We start from the raw sequence: 24,135 nt of genomic DNA, 5'->3' as shown, positions 1-24,135 counted from the left end.
CGGAAAAAGAAATAAACTATATTGGGAAATGTCTTTAACTTTTTTTTTCTATAGACCTCCTTCTATGCTTGAGCTGAATATGTAAATTGATTTAATTTGGACTGATTAGGTTCCCCCGAAGAACTAAAATGCTCCCCACATTTCTGGACAGCATGAAAAATATTTAAATTCCATCTTAAAAATTAGACCTTTGTGAAAAAAAAATTTGGCATTTAGTAAAGAATTTATATTTGACGACACTTCTTACTGAAGTGTTTGAAGTTGGGTCTTCATCTGCGATGCAGCAGCCTGCAGGGGGTGCTAGGTAAAATAAATAAATAAAGTTAGACATTTTAAGTTCTTGAGTCATATGTGCAAAAATAAATATGTCATCAAATATGATTTTAAATACAGATAGTTTTATTGTAATTTATAATTGTACTTTTAAGTCAATAGAGGGCTAATGATGTGATATAGAATAGAAAGAAGGATTTGCTTTTGGTTGACAAAAGCAAAAAAGAAAAATGGAGGAGAAAAAAAACACTGAACACAAAAGTTACCAGAGAAGATGACCAAACAAACATTTAAATAACCATCCTGGCATTACTCATGCACCTGCACTTATAGTATTTCAGTGGAATCTGTATTTGGTGTTGCAAAGTGACAGAAACCCAACTTTGAACTTAACTCTGATTTTCAGCTTCTAACATTACTGTAATATCAGGCCTTTCACAGCCTTTGCTGATTATTAAATAATAAATGATTCACTCCTATCTGTAAAAGTTTAAACCATTCTTACCCATGAAATATGATGCTCTACTCATTAGAAGATAAACAGTATGGCATTATTTAACAGGCTGAATCAACTGTCTGAACCAATCAGCAGGTTTGCTGCATGGGTTCAAATCTGTACATCTACCTGGGCTCTAAAACTCTGTCTCTGGAAACTAATTGTTGTTTTCAGTACAGAGATAAGAAAACAGAGTCTGCCTTTGTTGAACTTTCCTGCAATGCCTATTATGTTTTTCTCTGTGTCATGTTTTTAAGTAGTCACATCTCAGACCAGGATCAGCATAATCTGGCTGGGTCTTAACCAGCTCTATTTGTTTTTAACAGCAGCAGAGAACTACATTTTAGTGCTGTTAGTGTTGACATTTCTGTGTCAGTACATAAAGCCGAAAGTAAAATGTGTTAATCTTCCTCTAAGTGATACTCCTGCCTGTATTTAGGTGTGTTTGAGTCCTTTTAGATTGTGTAAAATATCATGAAGTGCAGTGAGTGCTAGAGGATCATTGTTTGACATGATGACTGAGCTGATGATTCATTTGCAAGGCCTGACTCCTGTTTGGCACTTCTTATGTAACACTCAGTTGGATAATACTTTTTAAATAGAGACACTATTACTGTCCACGATGCTTCCTTGGTAAATGATGTCTGAGAGTGAATAATCTTGGTACTTTGGGAGATAAAGAGGAAAATAATAGGAGTGAGGTTTACAAGTCTACACAATGGCAGTGAGAATTTTGGGTACAGCTCTCTTTGAAGAGGTTTCTTCAACTTTTAAGGTGAATAGCAGCAACAATATCACTTTGAGATTTGTGAGGCGTTAATTTCTACAAACATATTTTTCATTTTGTTTCACACCATGATGCAGCAAATGTTTTCAGTTGGTGTTAAGTTCAAGCGGGCCAGTTAAGTACTGCTGAGTCATGCCTTTGTAATATGCACAAAGTGTAGTTTGACATCTTCCTGCTGTATTATCCAAGGTCTTCCTGTCTGGATGGCAGCCTGGTTTCTTCTTTGTATGGTCCAGTTTTAACCTGCACCATGTAACTGCAGCTATAAACTGTGTCAAACTGGGTGTTGTTTTGAGCCAATGCAGTGATTTCCACTGCAGAGTCATGTTTGTTTTTCCATCTGAGAGCCCAAAGATCACAGTATCAGCTCTGAGCTCTAAACTTTTTGAAGAGATTCCTTCAGATTCTCTGAATCTTTAAATGCTTGTCTGTAGTGTAGATGATGAAATTACCCATTTTTTTCCCTCATCATCATTTTTCAGTTTTATACTCTGAAACATTATTCCAGAATTTGTGAATTAGTTCACATATCTTTTAGTAAGAAGGTAAACCTCTCCCCAACTTTTCTAAAGAGACCCTGCCTCGCAGGAAATCTCTTTTGAACCAGTCTGGAAAGGGGTCACAGGTTGAAACCAGGCTCCAACATGTTACCTAATGATGACAGACGTTCCTCCTGTGTGTTTTATTTTAGTTTATGAAAACAGCATCCCATCTCCCATGGAATCGGGATTATAGAGGGCCAACTTGGGTAGTTTTGCATTTGGTGATGATAGGTGACATATTTTTGATTTTATTCCCTTATACCATAATGAAACTCAGATGGACTTGTGGTTGTTTGAAACCATGGGCCCTTAAAAGTAGAGTTAGAAGATTTTTTTTTAACTGGATGGTAAGTGTTTATTTTAAGAATGGACGGATAATAATAAAAATAATCTCTACACTTACAGAAAGTTGCCGCATAGAAAACTGCAATTTTGCAATTCTGCAAACAGTGCAAGCTAAAAACAAAACCCAACTGTGCAACAATGCCTGATTTAACTTCTTTAACTTACTTTTAGTAACCAATTTTCATATATATATATATATATATATATATATATATATATATATATGTCGTTTAGCCGTTCAACAATTAATCTAGTAGTTAAGATATATCAGTGAAATGCAACATCAGAAACAACTGTCCCTCTGAAAAACAACCTTGATGTAACACAATGCGGAAGTTTAGGAACAGACTCTATTTAAACTTTTCAGATAAGATAATTTGATCAAAAGAACAAGAAGCCTGTCAAACCATAACACCAATCTATCTGTACATTTTTTTAACCGTAGCAGATATTGCTTAATTTTATTTTTATCACTCTTTAATAAGATACAATTAAAAAAAACTGTTTATTGAACCAGGGGCGTTTGTGAGCAACTTTTATCCACATATTCACTTCATGAAATTAGCATTTTGAAGTGCTTTGGGTATCATTTACACTCTGCTCTGCAAAGATCAGAAATGAAACATACAACCAGTAAAATATATTTTTTCCACTCGAGTTTTGGTGCACATATGTTTTCAGTTGTATCTTTTTATTATTTGGTTTATCATGACAATCAGTTGTGGTTGTTTTTCCATTTACTTTTAGTCTCCCTTCTATTATACTGTGTTCAAGCTTAAACAGTATATCACCCTTGAGCATTAACGGCTGCAGAGGCTCATCACACAACATTAACCCAGTATTTAAATTGAATTTAAAGGATATGCCAGTGTCTCATTTGCCTAATTCATTGATGGTGTATCTCCACCTGCTTCTGCCTCTGTGCCAGTGTCTGAATTTGTGTGACGGAGGGGCTGAATAGTGATGTGTGACACACTCCTGATGAAAAATAACAGCGTCCCTCAGATCTGCACAACGGCTGATGAAGAATCACTGACTTTTATTGGTGCCGAATAAAAGGATGTGATGAAAGAGTCAAAGGCTGAGGGAGAGAAAGAGGGATTCAGAGGGAGGGGCGGAGGAGTGCAAAACAAGGCCCCATCCATCACACGGGTTGAGAAGAGACATTCCAGTGCCCTTAGCAAGAGGATACATTCACTCAAAGCCACAATAGAGGGGGAATCTGGGAGAAGCTGGGAGGGGCACCCATCAATACACAGCCTCACCCTTCGGCTTTTTCGACACACAAACTCAAAGCTTCGTCCAGCCCAATTTAGCTACCTCTGTGAGCATGACAAATGTTCATTTTGCTGTCAATTAAATATACTCAAAGTAATTAAAAAAAAAGACTCATTAAAAAAATAATCACTGCAGAGATGCAAATAGTTGAAATTCTTAAATCTTCTTCTCTTCCTCCCTCAGTCCATAGCTGAGGGGTGGAGAAGTTTGAGCTCGGGTTGAAGGATATCTCTGTCTGGCAGAGTTAGTGGGGATTTAAGGGTGGAGGGAGCAGGTGATGGCTTTCTGGAGTGCACTCATTTACACTCCTCCCTTTCTCTCGCTGAGCAGCGTGAAGAGGTGGGAGAGATGAGGGGCCGCCTCCTCTCTCTCCTGTGAGCTGCACCTGCCAGGGGTGAGAGGATCAATGGTGAACTCTGACCTTGTACGTTCAACAATGCCTGTGTATTACTTATACCATGTAATGTATACATCATACTTGAAGAGTGGAGAAAAACACACCGCTGAGCCTCTGCACAAACAAGTTTTTCAAGTGGAGAGAAAAAACAGCAAGAATAGATCTCAAACTGAGTTTGCTGAAGCTGGACTCTGATTTATTTGGCATCACTGAATTTAAACACCTGTAGAGCCACTTGAATTTTTTACTCAATGTTTTTTCTTAGGGGATTTGCAACTTGAAACTTCCACAAAATCATGGATGGATGAACACATGTTATTACTTTTCTTGACATCAACTTGTGAACAGGACAGATGTTATCACTTGTAAGAAGTGGGCAAAGATGTCAACATGAACTAGGATCAAATTTGAGCTTATAGCAACTACATTGTCTTTCTCATTAACAGTGTTGGTCAAATTACTTCCTTTCTTCTTAATTACTTGTAATTAGTTAAAGTTACTTGTAACTTTCCCAAATAGGTAATTGAAGTAGTGACAGAGTTACTCCTTCATTAATGTAAATAATCACCAGGGAAAGTAATTATTGCCTCAATTTTTTGAAAACCTTAAGATACGTAAAAGAATTTGGATTTCTGAAAGGATCTTGTTCTGGGACGAAATGTTCACTTCACATGTATGTTCTTGCCTTTTACATCAGAAACAATGAAGTAGTGCCCATACTTCCATCCTGAAAATGCCAGTTCTAACTCTACGGACCACTCCAAACTTTCCATTTCCTTTGCTGCATCTAATTCCCTTGTGCGGCTTGTTGGAGCCTGGTTTGTTACAACTACCCAAAATGTATTCATGTCCCAAAATGTAATAAAAAGATTGGTAATAAAATTACAAATCTAATGTCACAAAGGCCTGAAATGTAATAAGCAATAATAACAAAAATAATTTAAAAAAAATGTAATAAAACCCAAAATGTAATAAGTTGTTACATTTTGGATCAGTTATTACATTTTGGGTTTTATTATTATTTTTATTATTTTTTTAATTACATTTCTGGTCATTGATACATATAAAGCTCACATGGCTGTTTTCTGTGCCTCAAGGTTTGTAACAACAACACCCACCAACTTGAATTCTGGCACTGATTGGCTTACCATGCAACTGTGCTCTACTTTTAGCCAATCATCATTACCTATGTGTCCGTCACGCTTCCCCTCTCACCAAAGAAAGACACTCAGGAATAATAAAAAAAATAAAAAAAACATATTTTCTATACAACTCCTGTCCTGTTCCTGGCTGAGATCAGATAACAGCTGTTCGATATCAGTGCATTATGACACAGCACATTTCACTATCATAAACGGTCACGGTAACAGTAATGGTAACTGGGGCTGGGACGATGTTTTTTATCCCGATCCAGTTCTCTTATGGCTTTTGGGGTGCCGATTTGATTTGAAGTGCGATTCTTTGATTTTTCAGTTCTCTTTATGAACACCAGACCATGTGAAAACGTTAAATGTTGATGATGACTACAGACTTTATCAGGAGCTGTGTTTCCCCAAAAAAGTGCGCATCACTTGAGTCAAAAAAAATCATTTCACCCTCTGTTGCAGAAAAGCAGTAACTTTTTTTTTCTAACCCAACTTTTAAATAAAGGCTAAAATGAAGAATTTAAATGTAGAAAAAAAAAATCAAACAAAAACTCCTGATTTAAAAATCTCCAAAAAAAACCTGTGATACTTATGGGAATCAGCCCCCCCCCCCCAACGGTAACAGCGTTGAAAAGTTTGAAGTAGTAATTAATTAGATTACCCATTACTGGAAAAGAATAATGCCGTTAGTAGTGCTGCTGTTTTTAACAGTTATTCCCAACACTGCCTATTAACAAAACTGAATCACTGTAAATAGCTGTTACTTCTATCAAGTAACTTATAACTGCTCAAAGACACAGGTCGAAATGGCCTGAGCAGTTCTGCCAGCTATGCTCTGAGTATTGGTGTGGCAAAAAACACGATGTAATAAGTCAACTTCTTTTTTTTCCCTCTTCTTCTAAAAATTATTATTATTATTACTGTTGTTTTTGTTGTTAATGTTATTAGTATTATTATAGGTATTTTAAAGCACAACAGGTTTTCTGTTGTTACAGAAAGCAACAACCTTTTTTTTAATCCAACAATTCAAACTTTAACATTTCTTATAAAGTTGTAAGCTTTACTTGACTGCTTCACAGCTCACAAGTGCCAAAGTGTTTTTCCTTATCTTGTGTTCATTATGAAAGTATCTAAAAAGGGGGCCTCTTTATATTTTGGTGTCATAGCATACAAATGAGTATTATTCAGTGTCCTGAGATTCATTTGGGGGTTTTGTCAAGACTTGGAGTAGTGTGAAAGTCGGTGTCAGTGGACCCCTGGCCTAGACCAGCTGAAAGCCAATGTGTCAGTTTCTATGGTAATGAAGAAATAGTAATTACCTCACAGCAGCGTCCCGCCGCGTGTCGCCTCCTGAATAGAGCGCATCTGCAGAAAACTGGGGGACCCTGTGAGATGGGCAGTGACCCGTCATCACACTCACTCTTACATATATGGTCATACAGAGACACTGAATTAGCCCAAATCTCTTTTTCACACTGCTTACGTCATAACTCTTGAGAGAAAGTTGAGCCTGAGCCATATATTCCAAGTTTAGTCAAAAGCTGCGTGTGAGATGAAGTAAAAAGCCATCACAGAGGTCACTAAAGTAGGGGGAGAAGGGGGGTGGACCAAACAAAAGCTGATTGAATATCACAATGCCTGCAAAAGCAATTTGAGAAGAAAAGGGGATATTGGGTTATGAAAATTATAGAGAGGGTCCACTCTTACTTATGCAAATGACCAGAAATTTCTTATTCATTGCCCTGAAAGTGTTGCTCTCACCCAGGAAACAGACTCAGCTCCTCACTTCAGAGAGTCCAGTCAGGTCTTAAAATGTAACCCAACATCTGAGGTGATTTACTGATTCACTTAGTTTGTTTATTTTATTTTTGGTCATCAAAATGCATCCATGGCTTTTCCCACATAGTGATCAGAATAATGCAAACTCTGTCTCTAAATTTAGATACTGAAATGCAAGCGAGTTTGTGTTGACACTGACACATTTGTGTCACTAAGAAAATGAAAACAATCCCAAAACAATGGTGACTTCTCAAAGGAGGCTAATGTGACATGAATAGGGAGGAAATGGGCCAAACTGCAGGAGGCCATTAATGAGAAAACCATAAAGTCTAAAGGAATCACAGAGCTTTCAGAGCCTGCTTCCTTAAAGACTTTTTCCTGGAGTTCACCCTCATCCTGTTGTTTAGACAAACTCACTGAGAGTGAGTTAATAATGAAGTGCTAAGCTGACAATCAACTAGTGAGGCTAACATTAGTACTTTTTCTTTTTTTGTAGTTTTTCCCCCCTTCTTCCTGCTCTTACTCTCTGACCTCCCTCCTCCCTAACCCTCACCCCCCTTGGTGGTTTCCCATGGGCCTCCAATTGATTCAATTAAGTGAACACACAAATACCATATGCTCAGAGATGTTTTTTCTCCACCAAGCACAAAAAAGTTGGCAGCTGCATGGAGGACCTATTCTCACTGAAGATAGTTTTGTGAAAATATTCAACAGAAAACTTAAAAAAAGATGAACATTTTCAACAATTTCCCACAACTTTTCTGCTCTCCATGCTCATGTTTCAAATAAGCCGTCTGAGAAAACCTACTGGAAACTTCAGAGCTTTAAAAATGAAACCTCAAAGAGTTTTCAGTGACAATCAACGAAAGGGAAAGTGAATGAGAGGAGGGAAAGAGGGGAGGATCAGAAAAGTAATGCTGTGAAAAGGAGGGAGGAATAGTGATTCACCATTAGAAGTTGTTCCTCGCCTTAATTCGGCTTTGTTTTCTCTACAATAAAGTCTCCTACTTGTTGGCCTGCAGCTCAACATTCGGGGGAGAGAAACGAAGCAAAAAGAACATTGCAGAAAGACGCTTTGCATTCTTTGGCTTTAGTACTTGTGGGACTGTTCATGAAAGAGCAACAGACACAGAATAGAGAACAAAGAGGGCAGTGTGGATGAAGGCACTATCGCTGACATCCCCAGCACTTTGAACAACTTGTCAGTGTGGACACTGAAGCATCTGCATTCTGTCACATTTGTGTACAAACCCCTTGAAAGGGCTTGCTGACCTGCCCATATCCCTTTATTGGGGTTCAAATGGCAAGAGGCATTCATTGTGTCTGGGAGAGTTCATTAAATTCATTGGTTTGACCTGTTATTTCTAGGCCAAAAGTCTGCTGATTTGGAAAAATGTGAGTCAGCCATACTTAAAAGCCTACTGACCTCCGCAGGGTAACAAACCCTTTTGAAGAGCATTTCAAGGGTTTTATATGAATGGGGTCAAAGGGGAAGTTTGAGACATATCTATGGCAGAACCAATGGATTGACATCAAAAGAGAATTTGAAATCATCCAAAGATATTTAGCCCCTAATGGCTCTTTGGCATTTTTTCTAATGATATTTTTTGAGCAAAACCCAGTTTCTAATTACTTTTCATTTGTGAGGATTGATGAAAGTTGTATGTCAGAAGACACAGCTGGAAAGTTCATCCGTTAACAAAAGCTTTGTGTGCTTGTGACTTTGGACAGCAAACGGTGTCGCTTTGTACTATCTGTCTTGTTCTAAAGTTGAAAAAGTTCAAAGAAGACAAACTTGGCCATTTTAGTTCCCATAACATCACCGTATTTAGATGTAAATGAGCTCATTAGGAAGGCCAGACTGTCAGGTTAGCATCTATTTCTCATTTATTCACATCAAGCACCACCCAGACCCACAGCAGACATCACTCTGCTGACGTTTGAAAATTAAATCATCAAACCTTCTTTAATTAGTTCATTTGCATCCACGGTGTGATTTAGATAAATACTGAATTATAAAAAGGGATTACAAACACTGCATGAGCAGTGATTTCAACTCTTAAAATCCCCAACTTCTCAAAAGCAGACTAAGTGGGTGATTCAGAAGGAAAGGAGGTGTCTTCAAGGTGAAGAGGCTTTTAGTAGAATAAAATTGCATAACAATCTTATACAAAATGCAAATTTAAGATTTTCAAGTGCTCTCTAAAAAGCTGCTGCTTGTATTACAAAATAGTTTTTTCCACATCGAAAAATGTTCTCCATTTCTAAATAAAGCTCATAGACACATACAGGACTCTTAGGATGCTCAGTGAGCGCAGATCACCAACATAGACCTTAGTTTTGGGAAATGAAAACTTGCACATACATATCTGAATACAAAGGCAGCAACTACAACTGTTTTTAAAAAATCGATAAGTTATTGATCAGTTAAACAACCAACCAGATGATTGGGTAATTGCATGCTTGCTTTTTCTTTTATTCGAGGCTTTTAAAAATTTAACATAACTCTTTAAAACTGAGAACACCATTTAAAACCTTATTCAAACCACTGTTTGTTAGTATTGATGCCTGAAGGCAGTGCTGTTAAAGTGTGTTATTGTAAGACTGATGATTTATTTGTTGAAGAGAGAGAGCTTGTATTTTGAAGAGAAAAGTGACTGTGAAGTTGGAAGAAAAGATATCAAGAGGAGGAAAAAAAGTAAAAAAACATGTCTTCTCTTCAAATGCTTTGACTTACTTTACAGACATGCTCTCATAAAAAACTACTTAACTTTTTTTAAGCTACTTAATATCAGAATCCTTTTCTCTGCAGCGCTGAGCAATGGTCCTGGACTCAAATGTTTCAGGACCCAATGTTGCTGTAATTTTACTAAGTTTTAGTTACCTGTCACTACTTCCTGTTTCTTGTCACTGTTTTGCAACTTTATCAGAGATAGTATGATGATGTGAAATGACTTACCTCTCAACAGCTGAGCTCTTTAAAACCATAACATGTAGATCATTAAAAAAATTGATAACCAACAAATTTATTGACAAATTTCTTGTCACCTAACTTTGTCTTAGATATTTGTTGATGTCTTCAAGCTTGTCTCACCTAGGGATGGGTACCTTTTACATTTGAAGCGATACGGTACCAATACCCAGTACCTGGCAATAGGTACCGGTACTCACCGGTACCAATTTTCGGTACTTTTTTGTGTTTATGTGGTAAAAATATCAATTTCTTTAAAAATAAAACATATACCTTTTTTTCAATTTGACACATTTATTATCAATATATAACCTTGCAATGCTGTTATTATGTCGAGCATGGAAAATCTCCTACTCTTCCACTCCCTCACAGTCCCAAGGATGTATTTAGGTACCTAAACATGGTACCTTTTGATTTTACTTGAATCGGTACCCGATACTTTTGACAGAATTCCGTCAGTACCTATAAAAGTACCTAATTCGGTGCCCATCCCTAGTCTCACCTCCAAAGTGAGACCAAACCCCTTCACTTCACATCAGGATTTTGTTGTTAGATTCTTATTCGCATAAATACTGATTCACTGTGTATTAACCCTGTAACTTACCTACAGCAACCAACCATGACAAAAGTTGATTTGTATTTTTAAAAATGATTTATCAGTTGTTTGTGAGGCCCTTGGCAGGAAAAATAAATATTAAACTTAACCTAGGTAAACTGACAGATTTTTTCTTGTGATTCCCAGTGAAGCGTAACAGGACATCTGAAGGAATATGTATCGAATATTTCAATCTTCACTCAGTCAGAACTTTACAGCTGACAAACCTTTGAACATAAGTCGGGCAAATATCAACTTTTAACCTTGTTACTATTTTCACTGCTCCTCATGGTTGAAGTCTCTTTATGTTGATGTAGTAATGCAATCCCTCACTCTGCTGGCCTGGATTGCAGGACAGTATCTTGCTCCACTTTTCATTATCAAGGAGATCGGGTGCAGTGGCTCCTCAGGCTGTCCCACATCTGTGCCCATTAACCCCTTTTTTCTCTTGACTGTCAAGTACAACTTGAGATAGAAACCTGTGTTTTTTTCACAGTGTCAACAGGCAGGGATAATAAAAATGGAACAAGTTGTGGTACAAAATGAAACTAGATTAAAGCCATGTGATAAACAGTGTTAAGTATTTGTTATTATCTGCCACTTATCTTCACCAAAATACAGCAGCTTGTCAGTGATTTGGGTCACATGTAGGGATGCACGATATTATTGGCACAAAATCGGTATCGGCTGATAAAAGCTTAAAAACACGTTTATCGGTATCGGCAGATATGAAAATTTCTGCTGATATGCACAGCAGATAAGGTGCTATTCAGTTAGGATTATTATTATTTTCCATCTGAAAAATAAGCTCCTTAAATAAAATGTAGCACTTCATTTATTTGCACTGCAGAGCTCTGTGTCTGTCACCAGGTTGTTACAGTAGCTCTAAAATAATCAAATGCAACTTGGTTATGTTTAAAAATGCATTGTACATTTAAAGTTCATGTGATCTAAAGAAATTATTTTTCTGTATTTCAATACTGAATGTCTTGAGTTTGAAAAAATAATACATTTCTTATTCATGGTAAAATCAAATGTTTTTTGTCTTGTTTTATGTGTGTTTCTTAAACAAATAAGACCGTCACAATAAGAGTAACATATAAATTCCAGTACAGGATAGACTTAGCTTTCTTTACAGTGAAAAAAACAAACAAACTTGTGATTATCGGTATCGGCATCGGTATCGGCCAAAAGGGGTTTCAATATATCGGCTTATCGGATATCGGCAAAAATCCAATATCGTGCATCCCTAGTCACATGGGTTTAAAAAGTGTGTTTTATTCATTGGACCATGCTAAACCTTCATGACCAGACCATGATCCCTCTCATTGTGATATTAAAGATTTTTTATTTGTTTTCCTTCACTTTGATAGTTGCTTTGCTCATTGTTCAACTCACACTCACTGTAACAAGGATACAGGCATTGTAAGTATGCCTGATCAACCTCTAGGTTCGAGGTTTGATTCAAGTGTTGTGTTAAAGTTTGTTTGATCAAGAAGCAGATCTCTAAGTTGCTCCTGAAGACATAGTTGCTGTGGGAATGTGTAGTGTATTTAAATTTAGAAAGTCTATAACTTGCATAGCAGCCTTCAACATCAGTGCATGAATGTGATTAATGTCTATTTATGAGACGTGGAGTAGAGATCTTTGAGGAAATGGAAGCTAGGTAAAAGTGGCAAAAATGTGTGTTCAGACCATTTAAGACCCACCTGTTATGAACCAAAATCTGTCATTTGTGGAAAATGAAGTCTTCAATGCCCGAAGCATCATATTTGTACAATGGTACCTGATATTTATTTCTCAGCTTCATTAGCCTGCAGAAGTTATAAGTTATGAAGTTATTATTGGAACCTCATAATTAAAAAAATAACAGTTTTAAATCATGTGTGAAAGGGTTTAGAGTTGTAACCTGCACCAAACATGTATTAATTGTTTTAAATTGATTTACTTATCTTCCTTCAGAGTATTCTCTAATTGCTAATTTGACCTCCATATGTCAGACATCAGATGCTTGTGAATTTTTTATGGAGTAATTTATTTTCTTTTTGTCAGTGGTTTGAGAACAGACATCTTCACTGAGACTGTAGAAGCTGAGACTGCTGTGTGAAGGCAGCCATAGCTTAGGGGTTGCACCTAGCAACAGCACTTGACCTGGACTCAACCACATCAGAGAGGCTCTGGATGGCACACAGCAGCAGAAATCAGGTGCCGGATTTACCTTTGAGGGAGACATTAGGAGGAGAAAAAGTAAATTGCTGATACAAAAGAGAATGCATGAAATGATAATCCTGAATGTGATGATTGATTATTAAAACAATTCTGAAATATACAGATTTAAAATGTCAGTAATGTGCATTTCAGCTTATTGGTCAACTGGCTGCTGGAAATTTTAATCTGATCTGTGTAAAAATAAAAAAACATTTTAAGTCACATTTGGAAGATTCTAAAAAGCTCATTTCATTTTTTAATTTAAATCAACACAATTTAAAACATTTAAAGAAGCTCACACCAGACACAAATGCCACATCGGTAGAATTTCACCTGCTGTGAGTGGACAAAATACAGGAAAACAAGAGTGATCAGACTGGAGAGGGCCAGCTCAGTCATGGACCCCTGTGGAGATGTTGGCTGACTGAAGAATCATGGCCAATCCAACACTTATTATATTATATTATATTATTTATATTATTATATTTATATACTTTTAGAATTTTGCACTAAACACTCGAATGTATTGCTGCTGTGACTGTGAATTTTCCTTTAAGGATTAAAAGAGTACATTCTATTCTATTCTATTCTACTCTATATTCTAATCTATAACAACTGACATTAAAGAAAACTTCTTGTGATGACACCAATGATCCCTCCACAGTGAGTGTGAGACTCTCTTTCTCTGTGATTGAGGTTGCTAGGAGATTTTTACAAAGTCCCCCCATGAATTGCTGCTCAGACATATGTCAGCATGACGTATGATCCGTCATTTGTCATATTCTCCCATGTAGGGATGTTTCAGTGTGTGTGTGGTGGCCTCTGGCTTTTTGGTCCCAGTGTGTGCTGCTGGGTGTGTATCAAATCTAAGTTACCATTCCCAGGAGAATGGATTGAACAAATTAAATTCAACAAAGCACATTTGTCGGTACTTCTGCAGGACACTGAGGCAGCACCACTCATTGGCTCTTTGTTTGCAATTAAATCTTATTATTGTTTCTTAAGCAAACTGGTAAAGTGCTTTGGTAACTAAGGATGTTGGGGGAAATATATGGCTTTTTTGTAATAAAGATCAGTGTCTAACTGCTGTTTGAAATATGAAAAGAATTTACACCAAATACTGCACAACTTATAGTAAAAAATCATTTCTTTCATTTTCCTTTAAAGTTAGACAATCACAACTCTTGCACTAGACTTGAATAATCACACAGACTTAAAGAAAACATTTAACAGCATCTTAGACCTGCATCAAACCAACTTTGGCTATGTATGTCCTAATTCAGGAGATTTATTGTTGCACAAAAAGATCAAAGCTTCGGGCTTTACCTTAGCTAATTTTTCAGTTTTGCTTATTTTATTTGATTCAAGTAAATGAAACCTTTCAGGAAGAAATATTATACTTTTTGCGAAATGTAAAGTCATAACTCCAGATTAACAATACAAAGTAGAGTCAAATAAATCATCATTTTATTACCAGTTTATATGAAACTTATTGTGTCTTTAAAATATGGCAGCTACCAGGCAAAACAAAATTGATTAATTAGCATATCAAATATTAAATATTTATTTAAGATGATTAAATAAATAATATTTGAATCAACCTTTCTACAAATACTAATGTATGCTCATTTAGATAATGCTTTGATACTTTGGCCTAAACAATGTTAAAGCTGATTTTTTACATGTAAGTATTTCCTCATTTTAATATTATCGTTAATAATGTAAATGATCTAGCAAATGTTTTAAAAAATACCAAGTGAGGTAACTTTTAGGGCAGTGTAGTCAGGATGAAGACAAACCCATGAAGATTCAATTGTATGCCTTTGTGTTTGCGCAGTCATTAAGAGAATAATCAATCAATCACACATAAATTAGCAAACTAAAAAGAAGATCTTCCCCAGGCCTGGTTTGTTTGAGATCTGAAGAAGGGATACTCCTTGTCAATGTTCATTTTGAACTACTACAACTATAACTACGACTACCAATAATAAAAGATAAAAATAATAATAAAACTCCAATCAGTTAAGAGTACAAAATCTAAAATCTGATTTTATTCATTTTGATCTGTTAATTGTGAAGCCATGCTGAGTTAAGCAGTGCTTTATATAATCATCTTCTCGAAATCATCTCTCACATCTCCCATCATGTAAAACTAATCACTGGAATGCCTTCACTTTGTAGATATTATCACTCACTGTTCAGCTTAATAAAGCACTAACATGCTGTTTATCTCTCTCTGTTTTTACAAAACAAGTTTAGCTCTTAGATTCCTCTGGTTTAGTGGAGTCCAGGTTCACCTGTTGAGCCTTATATCTGTCACATCATGTCACCTCAAGTAACTGCATCTCTTTGTCAGTCAGCCTTGCTCTTAAGGATTCATTAGACTCCAGCAGCCTCAACATATTGCACCATTCAGCTGGTACTTATGTGTCATCTGTTATCTATTGGACTGGTGTTTGTGCTGAGCATATGAATGATAATAAGGCCTTTGTGTGTCCATAGAGGTGCAGCAGGATCTGCAGTCTGTGATGTTGCCTCAGGGGGAGATTAGGAGGGGCAGCCGGCCCTCTGTGTCACGTCGACAGTCACAGCGCCCATCCGCGGCCGGGCCAAACCCCACTGGGACCTTAAATCCTGTTACACTGTCAGCTAAAACCATCATTTGTATTAGAGATGTGTGGGTGTTTAAGTGTGTGTACATATTAAGTGCGGGGGGATAGTGTCTTAAACTATGAATAATTCATACAAAAAAGAAAAGGAGATATTGACTACATCTCCATAAACAGACTGTTCTCTTTATGTCATCAGGCACGAGATCTTTGGGTATAATTGCATAAAAGCCCCTGAAAATGTGCTTCTGCAGCAGCACAGCAGGCACTGGTCAGTGTTATCATCAGGGATGAACTTGAGTGAAGGCAATTGTTCCAACTTAATATCTTATAAATAATTTACTATTTCAGGGGCATTGCTTTCCCCCCTATCAAGCGTAAACGTTAAGAAGCTTTTCTGACTCACAGCTGTATGCTGAACACATGCTGAATGTGTCTGTTAGGAAAAAAAAAACATAGATCTGGATGTGATGATGCATGAATCTTTTCATAAGAGGTTATGAATGTATATTTTTTAGCTTGAGAGTGGCCCAAAAAACAGTAATAGAGTTGTTGTAATGTGAGTGCGCTATTTCCCTCCATTATTTATCTCAGTAACAAGTGATTATGGAGAATGAGATTCTTTGCACTTCTGGCCCGCGCCTCCAGAGGGAGGTCAAAACTATTTGTCAGTCTCCAGTTGGGATTGCAAATTAGGATGAGCCTCCCTGCGTGACGACCCATGAAACCTCTATTCCTATCCACGGGGTGACTGCTGTACATAATTCGAAAATTAGGGCCTTTGATAACATCTTTATGTTAAGCAATACGTCAATCTGCCAACACCATGCTGGCTATCTGTCACTGTAAAAAGAAAAAGAAGAAGGTGCGTCTGAGATACAAGTCAAACCTGAAGAAGAGAACACGTGTTACGCAGCTTCAGGCTGAAGCGCACGAGCTGACAATCTCTTTATGAGTATAAAAGGCGTTTTTAACGTATCAAGAAAACATGTCATTTAATTATTACTCAATTAAGAATCGAAAGAAAGGCGATAGATTGTGTTTAGAAGATTGACAGACTGTTTAATGGCTAATTCCTGGCAGGGAATGAAAGGACATACTAATGCACGAATGAAAATGGCCTAGCTGATATAACAGTCGTACTGGTGGGTAATTTGTCCTGTTTAAGGGTTTAACTGCTCCTAATTTGTATCGACTATAATGGTGCAGGCTAATTACAGGTCTGGCCTTTATGGAAGATTAACGTCGTGAAGCTGAGCCCATTAGGCCTCTTTTGAGGGGGGAAAACAGATAGCATCACACCATCGTGTGGTGCATATTGTGGAGTAGAAAAGCTTATTTTGACAAATAGTGCAGCAGGTGACGTTTGCTAAATAAAAACATACACAGACGACAATAGACTGGCAAAAACAAAAACTGGGGTAATACTGCAGCAAGCAAAACTCCAAACTCTACTTGGACAAACTATGTAATAACTGTAGCTCAGCATTAGCAAGTGAAACCTCTTCTTTTTGTCACATTAAGCTATTATTTAAAAATAAACTAAGAAAACCCCCATGCTCGCATTATTAAAGAAGAAGCAAGGAAAAAAAGTTAGAGCAAGAGAAATGACAACCCACTGTTTACTCACACATTACGGTCTGTCCCTTTGAAGGTCTTTGTTCAGAGGGCCTTAAAGTGAAAGAAAATGTTTTCCTATTACTTAATTCAATCAGAGCGCGAGGCGGGGGCTTCACGCGCTGAGCATTGGGCTCCTCTATGACAGAGTCGCCTTTGTTGCGTCTATCCGCCGCTGTCACACACTTTAATTCGACTCTCTTTCTCTCTCATTGAAACCCCTCCACAATGACATTCAATAAGGGCCGCAGAGTGAAAACCTGGTTATTTTTACATATTCTTTCCCTCGACTCGGCAGGGGCCCGAGCAAAGGAATTAATCACTGCTCTTTAACAGCACTGCCTTCAGGCGATGACTTGTCCCTTTTTGTGCCCAAAAATGACACATTAACCTCAAAATGGATATGCATAAACTTTACATTCAGCTGTTGCGTTTTAATGTGTGCACAGCACTGTCAGCCAAGTAGCCACACAAGTGCAGAAGACTTGCATCACAAATGAATCATCTCGTACACTTACACAAAAGAGATAATGTAAGACTTTATATTATTTGTCAAGAGAAATGTAATACATCATCTACACGTACAGTTCTTTTAACCTGTATTTACCATGCCTTTTCCAAATGCATGCTTACTTAGAATTTAATTTTAAAGAAATCACTTTAAGTGATTTAATCATTAAAGATGGTAAATGTGAAAATATATCTGAAAGTTACCGTGTCTTTTCCCTCCTTCGCTTTGCCTATACACACACACTTAGCAGTATAACTTATACTGAAACATATCTGATAGACTGTTTAGTATCCAAGTCAAAACTTGAATACACACTCTGGCTTTCTGAATGTGACAGAAAGGTTTTTTCGCGCACATTGAGGCTCTGCTCTATGATAAAATGAGAGTGATGATAAAAGGGAGAATGGGCAGTGCCGCCTCTTGCGGCGTGGGTGGGGCTGACAAGAATAGACTACATTATGCAGTTCATTTAGTTAACAAGTGAAATAATGGGGAAGCGTGCAGTGGGAATGCCGAGAGAAAGGCACAAAACCCTATTGAGAGCTCTTGGCCGCTTACAGCGTAACCGTCACATGGCCGAACCGAGTCCACGGCGGCTATTTAAGGAGCGACGCTGCGCCTTCAGCACCACTTCGCTGTCCACAGTCTCCAGGAGAGCACACACTGACACCGCCACGCGCCGGATCCAACTTCAACCAAACTGAGCAACAAGTTTTGCCAACATGCCGAGGTCTTTTCTCGTGGATTCCTTGATTCTACGGGAGGCCAACGACAAGGGGAACGAGAACAACCCACCTTTATTCCCGTACGCAGTGCATTCTCCGCACCAACCGCACGGGCTCACAGGCTCGTGCCACTCCAGGAAAGCCGGTCTGCTGTGCTTCTGCCCGCTGTGCATGACGGCGTCCCAGCTCCACCCGTCACCACCGACTCTCCCGCTCCTCAAGGCGTCCTTTCCTCCCTTCAGCACGCAGTACTGTCACTCGGCTCTGTCCAGGCATCACTCTTCATCCAACAGCGTCAATCTCAGCCACGGACCAGGGATATACCAGGCTGCGTACTCTGTCCCAGATCCACGACAGTTCCACTGCATCTCCATTGGTGAGTACAGGCTCATAAAACTTAGAAGCGAGTGCATAATGTCACATTTCGTCTATTTATACAGTGTCACAGTGGCTAAAAATCTCCCTTATTTCTACAGAGAACAGTAACGGCAAACTCCAGAGCAGCAAGCGCATGCGCACGGCCTTTACCAGCACACAACTTCTGGAACTGGAGCGCGAGTTCACCTCCAACATGTACCTCTCCAGACTGAGGCGCATCGAGATCGCCACGTACCTGAACTTGTCCGAGAAACAGGTGAAAATCTGGTTCCAGAACCGCAGAGTGAAGCACAAAAAGGAGGGCAAGAGCAGCGGTCAAAGAACTGGTTCACACAACTGCAAATGCTCGTCCCTGTCAACCGCAAGGTGCTCGGAGGAAGAGGAGGACGACATGCCCATCTCTCCATCCTCGTCTGAAAAGGAGGATGTGGACCTCTCCGTCTCCCCGTGAACTCTTTCCATTCCCTCCCTCCTAAAAGATTTTGGTCCTCATGAAAACAGCCAAAAAAGAAGACTGATCCACTTGTGTTCGGTCGTTTGTACATACAAAGAGAATATTTAATCAGGGAATTGCCCTGAGTTATTGTATAGCTGTATACATGTTGTACGTTTTGTATGTAGTTTTTTTCTGAAAACGTTCCATTTGTTGTTGCCAATCCCATGAGTATGGTAGGCATATTTGTAAAGACAACCCAAATGACAAAAGAAAAAAAACAAAAGCAACATTGTTCATTGGTAATTTGGAAAGACGGTATTTTCAATACATGGTTACCATACTGGTTAGATTCAATCTTTGTGGATGGAACTGTGACTTAAAATGTGGGAAAACTGGGGCGACATTGCTGAAATCACTCTGAAATTATATCTTCAGTGTAATTGAAAAATATTTATTTATTTAAAAATGTTGATACTTAAATAAAAATATTTCTGAACGGCACACTGTACTGTGGGTTGAATATTGTGTTTTCTGCGCGCCACTTATTGCGCGCTAAGGCGCGCGTCACGCCGTTTAATTTGTTATGTATACACTTTTAAAATCTACTAATTACGCAGTGAGACAACTGTGGGACAAAGTCATATGCCGTGTGAATCTTTGGATCACAGTGGTAGTGTTAAGTACTTCTCTACACATTTAAATTTCCATCGGCTACTCTCTATGTGGCATCATTTGCAGTGCGTAATTTCAGGCTTCAGTCCCTGTGAACTTACTATTCTAAGAATGTAGTTCAACATATATTTACGGAAGGGGAGAAAACTTTCATGATACAGAAGTTTTTGACCTTCCTGTTAAAAAAGGAAAAGAAATTATATTTTGATTGTGTATAAATATATATTTTTAAAATGTGCCAAATGAATGTTAGAGTGAGAGGAGATCCCAGCCGGCGCTGCACACCACATGCAGACCAAGTGTGCTTGTGATTCTTAAAGATGCACAATAGGCTGTATGAGCTAATCATCCCGAATGAGTAAATCAAATGCTCCATAATCTTTATGACTTAGAGGTGATAAAGACGTTGTTGTGGTCTCTCTTTATGTGCCTTCCCGGGGGGACACTCACAACAGATATCAGTTGGTAGCCCTTTGGAGCTCTTTTCAAGGTTCACCCCAGCTGAAATGATCCGTCTCGTGTGACTGAGCTAATAAGCACTCAGGGTGTATAATGGTGCATCAAGAGCGTGCATATCTTAAGATATCGATCGGACATGAAAATAAATGAGGAAAAGACCAGTTTGGTGTCCATGACCCTTATTGTTCTTGTTCTTGACGCACAAGTGTGGTCAAATTTTATTGCCGGTTTTTGTGAGATGCAGGTGTGTTTTTGAATTAATACGGAATCCCAGACTCAGAGGGTATTAATCTTATTTTAAGAACAAACAAACAAACAAACTGAATATTAATTAGCATAAAACTGAAGTTTTAGGGCAAATGAACAAACCCACAAATAAAATATTTCGTCATTCAATACGCAGCAAGCTTTAACAGTTTTCTCAGTATTCAAGAAAACGCTTCCAGTAAGTCATTTTATTTCAGATAATCTGTACAAAAATTAAGTTTGAAATTTCTTATGAAGTGAATTATTTGTAACCTTGCATCTCTAAAGAGACACAAAAATGAGTTCAGCGCATGGTTCCAGGTTTATTCGCATATTTTACGCACTGCCCCTGCTGCGTTTTGGTTGAAGATTTTGATCTCAAGATTATGTTTGTAGTGTTGAAAAGGCTTGAAATTATATTTTCATCCATACAAATGTACCTCTATACTCTTATAAAGAGTGTCAAAACTGTTCTTAAATTGCGTTCAGCACGTTATCTACATCAGTGTGCCTTCTTGGATGTGAAGTTTTACATGTAAAGTTCATTTAATTGTTCAGTTAACCATTTTAACACAACTCTAATATTTGCATTTGTTAAGATATGGGATTAGACTATTTTGTTAATTACACCATAGAGCCCCATTTTGGTCACATCGCCCTCTGCAAAGCGCCCTTTATCCATTCAATAGCCTGAGGGTATGCGCCCTGGGGGAGCTTATACGCTCGCTGCTCCAAATGCTCAATTTATTTATTCTTAATTTTGTGCCGATCAATTCATTGAAGCAAAAAGAACTACGGTGTCTTTTAAAAAGAAGAAAGGGGAATTGTGGACGTAACCTTGACGGAGCTGAAGAGAGGGCTCCCCTGACGCTGGAGAGCCGCTTGAGTCAACAGGCGCCCATCTAGCAGACTCGCCCTTGTCTTTATTCTGGCTAATTTTTTATTTACGGCTTTTCTTTGACATGTCTCTTATCTATCAGATTAAAAGAACAGCTTGTAACAAATCAGTCTGCACGATTTACAACAGCATTAAAAGGGGACAAAGGGAGCAGGCAGTCAGTACCTGAGAGTCTGGTAGACGGCGCGGCGCTGCAGCTGATTCGATGGTTTGAAAATACGCACGAAACAAAATACTTGAATCCTGAAAAAGAGCCTTTGTACGTTTCTTTAGAAATCAAGCAATTCTGCATGACAAAGGACAATTAATAAGCCGTCTTTTCACGACCAGCAGCTGGTTTCCCCGTCAAGGAAAGTTGGAAAAAATTCAGACTGAATGCGCGCAAAAGCCCTTTGCGCGCAGACAGCAACCCAAGGTGACCCATTTGGCACAGTTAAAATAACCAAGCCGAGGTAAAAGCGAGGGAACTGTCAAAAACATTTAAGCTGAAATATCTTGAAATTGCAAATCCCTTTATGTGGAGGGACGCTGCCGATGTGGGTTAGTCGTACAAAGGAGGTGGTTAAGTTGGAGAGGCTTTGGAAACGGACACGTGGCTTCTCAATGAGAGCTCTTTTTGGACCCGCGTGGCTTGCTGTGGCACTACACATTCAACAACTTTAAACTTATACAGCTTAGTTAAAACGAGGAGTAAACATAACATTTTAACAAGTTCACTTTAACTATACACTTTTTAAACTTTGTAACACTTTAGCTCTTTTGTAACGCGTTTGTTTACGTCTGTTTTTGAGGACAAATACTTGGTACCCCAGGCTTCCAAACTCGCCTGGAAATCTTAAGTACTGAGTTACTGTTGGAGAGAGGAGACTTTTTTTCATGTGGACATTTTTTAAAATAGTAATTTAAAGTTTAACTTGGTTTTGAAGCACAGTTAAAATTTGTTTGCAGCTTTTTTACGAGAAAAGTTATTCAATCATACAAACAGATGAAGAGATGTAATTCAATATGTTTGCAATAAAATGTCAGCAATAATAAAAAAATAAATATGTGTACAGTCCAAGTTCATAGTGTGTGAAACAGGTATCTTTTTCCAAAATTTGTCGAATGTTTTAGTATGTTTTACATTCTCAGCTACATTGGTTACTTCGGGATATGCTTGCTGTGGAAGTGTACACAATGTGGAAGCCCCATGTTGTCATTACGGAGCTGTTAGTGTTGACAGAGTGTGCTCAGCCTGCTGAAGGGAAACGGCTCGCCATCGACTTGAACTCGCAGTGTTTTCTGTAGCGACATTTGAAGCCATTCAGCTGTAAATAATCTGTTTAACAGCTAATCAGTAATGTAAGATGAAGGACTGGCACGCAGCTTCACTCTTCCTCACTTCTCTCCCCCTCTCATTGAATATTCAGCGCGCGCACCGTCCTCTGCTTGCCTTTTTCAGCGTGCTGCTGGGAAAATGCCTTTTTAATTCTCGGCCCAAGCACACACAGAAGCAGTGTCAAAGGTCGGCAAATAATGAACTGCACAGACATGGAAGTGACCTCTGCTATAGCGCGAGCGCAGCTCAGAGAATGAATGCTTCTGAATGGAGGTCCAGACCAAGTGTTGGATGTGGCATTTGGATAACGTTACAGTGGACTTTTTCTGTTGTCATTTGTCACCCTGTCAGTCCACTCATGAGGGAATCTTATAAAATATGTCAGGATCCCCAGCCTACCTGGCTACTTAGGTAAAGCATTTAAACTTATATTTTAGCAGTTAGTTTAAGAATGTGCAACTCAAAAAAGCTGCTGTTAGGTTTTTTATCTGTACATTATTTGATTCTGCTTCAGTTTTTTTTATCGGTCTGCTTATTAACACAAACATGTTTTGTGCACGTCGACTCATGATGACGTCAAATATATTTTGTTGTCTGTATTTTCAGATAATCAAACGTGTTTTGTTTTGTTTAGCGTAGCAGTTTTTTACATTCTGGTGACTGGACTTTCTTTTGAACGGGACCACTTAGTTCAGAGTAAGGACGTTGAGACACAAACAAGACGTTTCATTCTGGTGGCTATGCGCACACAGTGCAGCAGCTATTGGAGCAGCACAATCCTTATTAAAGTGTTGTTTTCTGTGGATACATAAAAACTACAAAGCTGAACTCTTCTTATGGGCCTCAGTGTGTGTGGAGTGATGGTCGCGCACTATGCACCTGAGCTGGATGTTCAACTCACAATGTGGAGCAGGAGCGACATCTGGTGGATAAGATGAAGCATGTCTGAGCAAGCTTCAGACTCTACAGCTGCTGTATTAACAGCACATCTACTACGACCACATATTTACAAGGGTATTTTCAAAATAGCTCAAAGTGTTATTTCTGTGCGGTAACAAATCTCAAGGAGGAACAGTTTAGCTGGCTGTAGAGTTGCAATCAATCCTGGAAAAAGGCCCCTCCAGTCTCAGGGGGGCCCTTGAATTCACCTTGTTCACACAGACGTACCACAGCCTTCTTAATACAGGCCCCTGTGCTGCTCACCAAAACAGTATAGAAGTTGTGAAATTCCCTGGAATCTGATGAGGAGGCATTTAAAACGTACAGAAAATCTAAATCATGAACCCTATTCCATAGTCAGTTTTATGACAAAATCTTCAAAAATGTGAAAAAAATGATATGTGTTGCTGAATATATAAAAGTGGAAAGGGAAAATCCCAACAGGACTTGATGAGAATTAGTGCTCGATGTCCTCTCTGTTGACAAAGACTGGGTTGGAAATGAGAGGGGG

General features: G+C 38.4%; 1 protein-coding gene across 1 annotated transcript; it reads left to right on the top strand.

Moving 5' to 3' along the window:
- The first annotated feature begins 18,061 nt into the window (after window positions 1-18,061).
- Window positions 18,062-20,198, top strand: gsx1 (GS homeobox 1). Its single transcript, XM_074672605.1, has 2 exons — window positions 18,062-18,654; window positions 18,755-20,198. The coding sequence occupies exons 1-2, from the start codon at window positions 18,276-18,278 to the stop codon at window positions 19,105-19,107; spliced, it is 732 nt and encodes a 243-aa protein (XP_074528706.1). The 5' UTR covers window positions 18,062-18,275; the 3' UTR covers window positions 19,108-20,198.
- The last annotated feature ends 3,937 nt before the right edge of the window (window positions 20,199-24,135 follow it).

Source organism: Halichoeres trimaculatus, unplaced genomic scaffold, assembly GCF_033239565.1.
Source record: "Halichoeres trimaculatus isolate MK-OKI-2021-1 unplaced genomic scaffold, fHalTri1.1 fHalTri1_scaffold_6, whole genome shotgun sequence".
NCBI lineage: Eukaryota > Metazoa > Chordata > Actinopteri > Labriformes > Labridae > Halichoeres > Halichoeres trimaculatus.
Note: the sequence above shows the minus strand (reverse complement) of the source record. Positions and strands in the feature narration are given on the sequence as shown.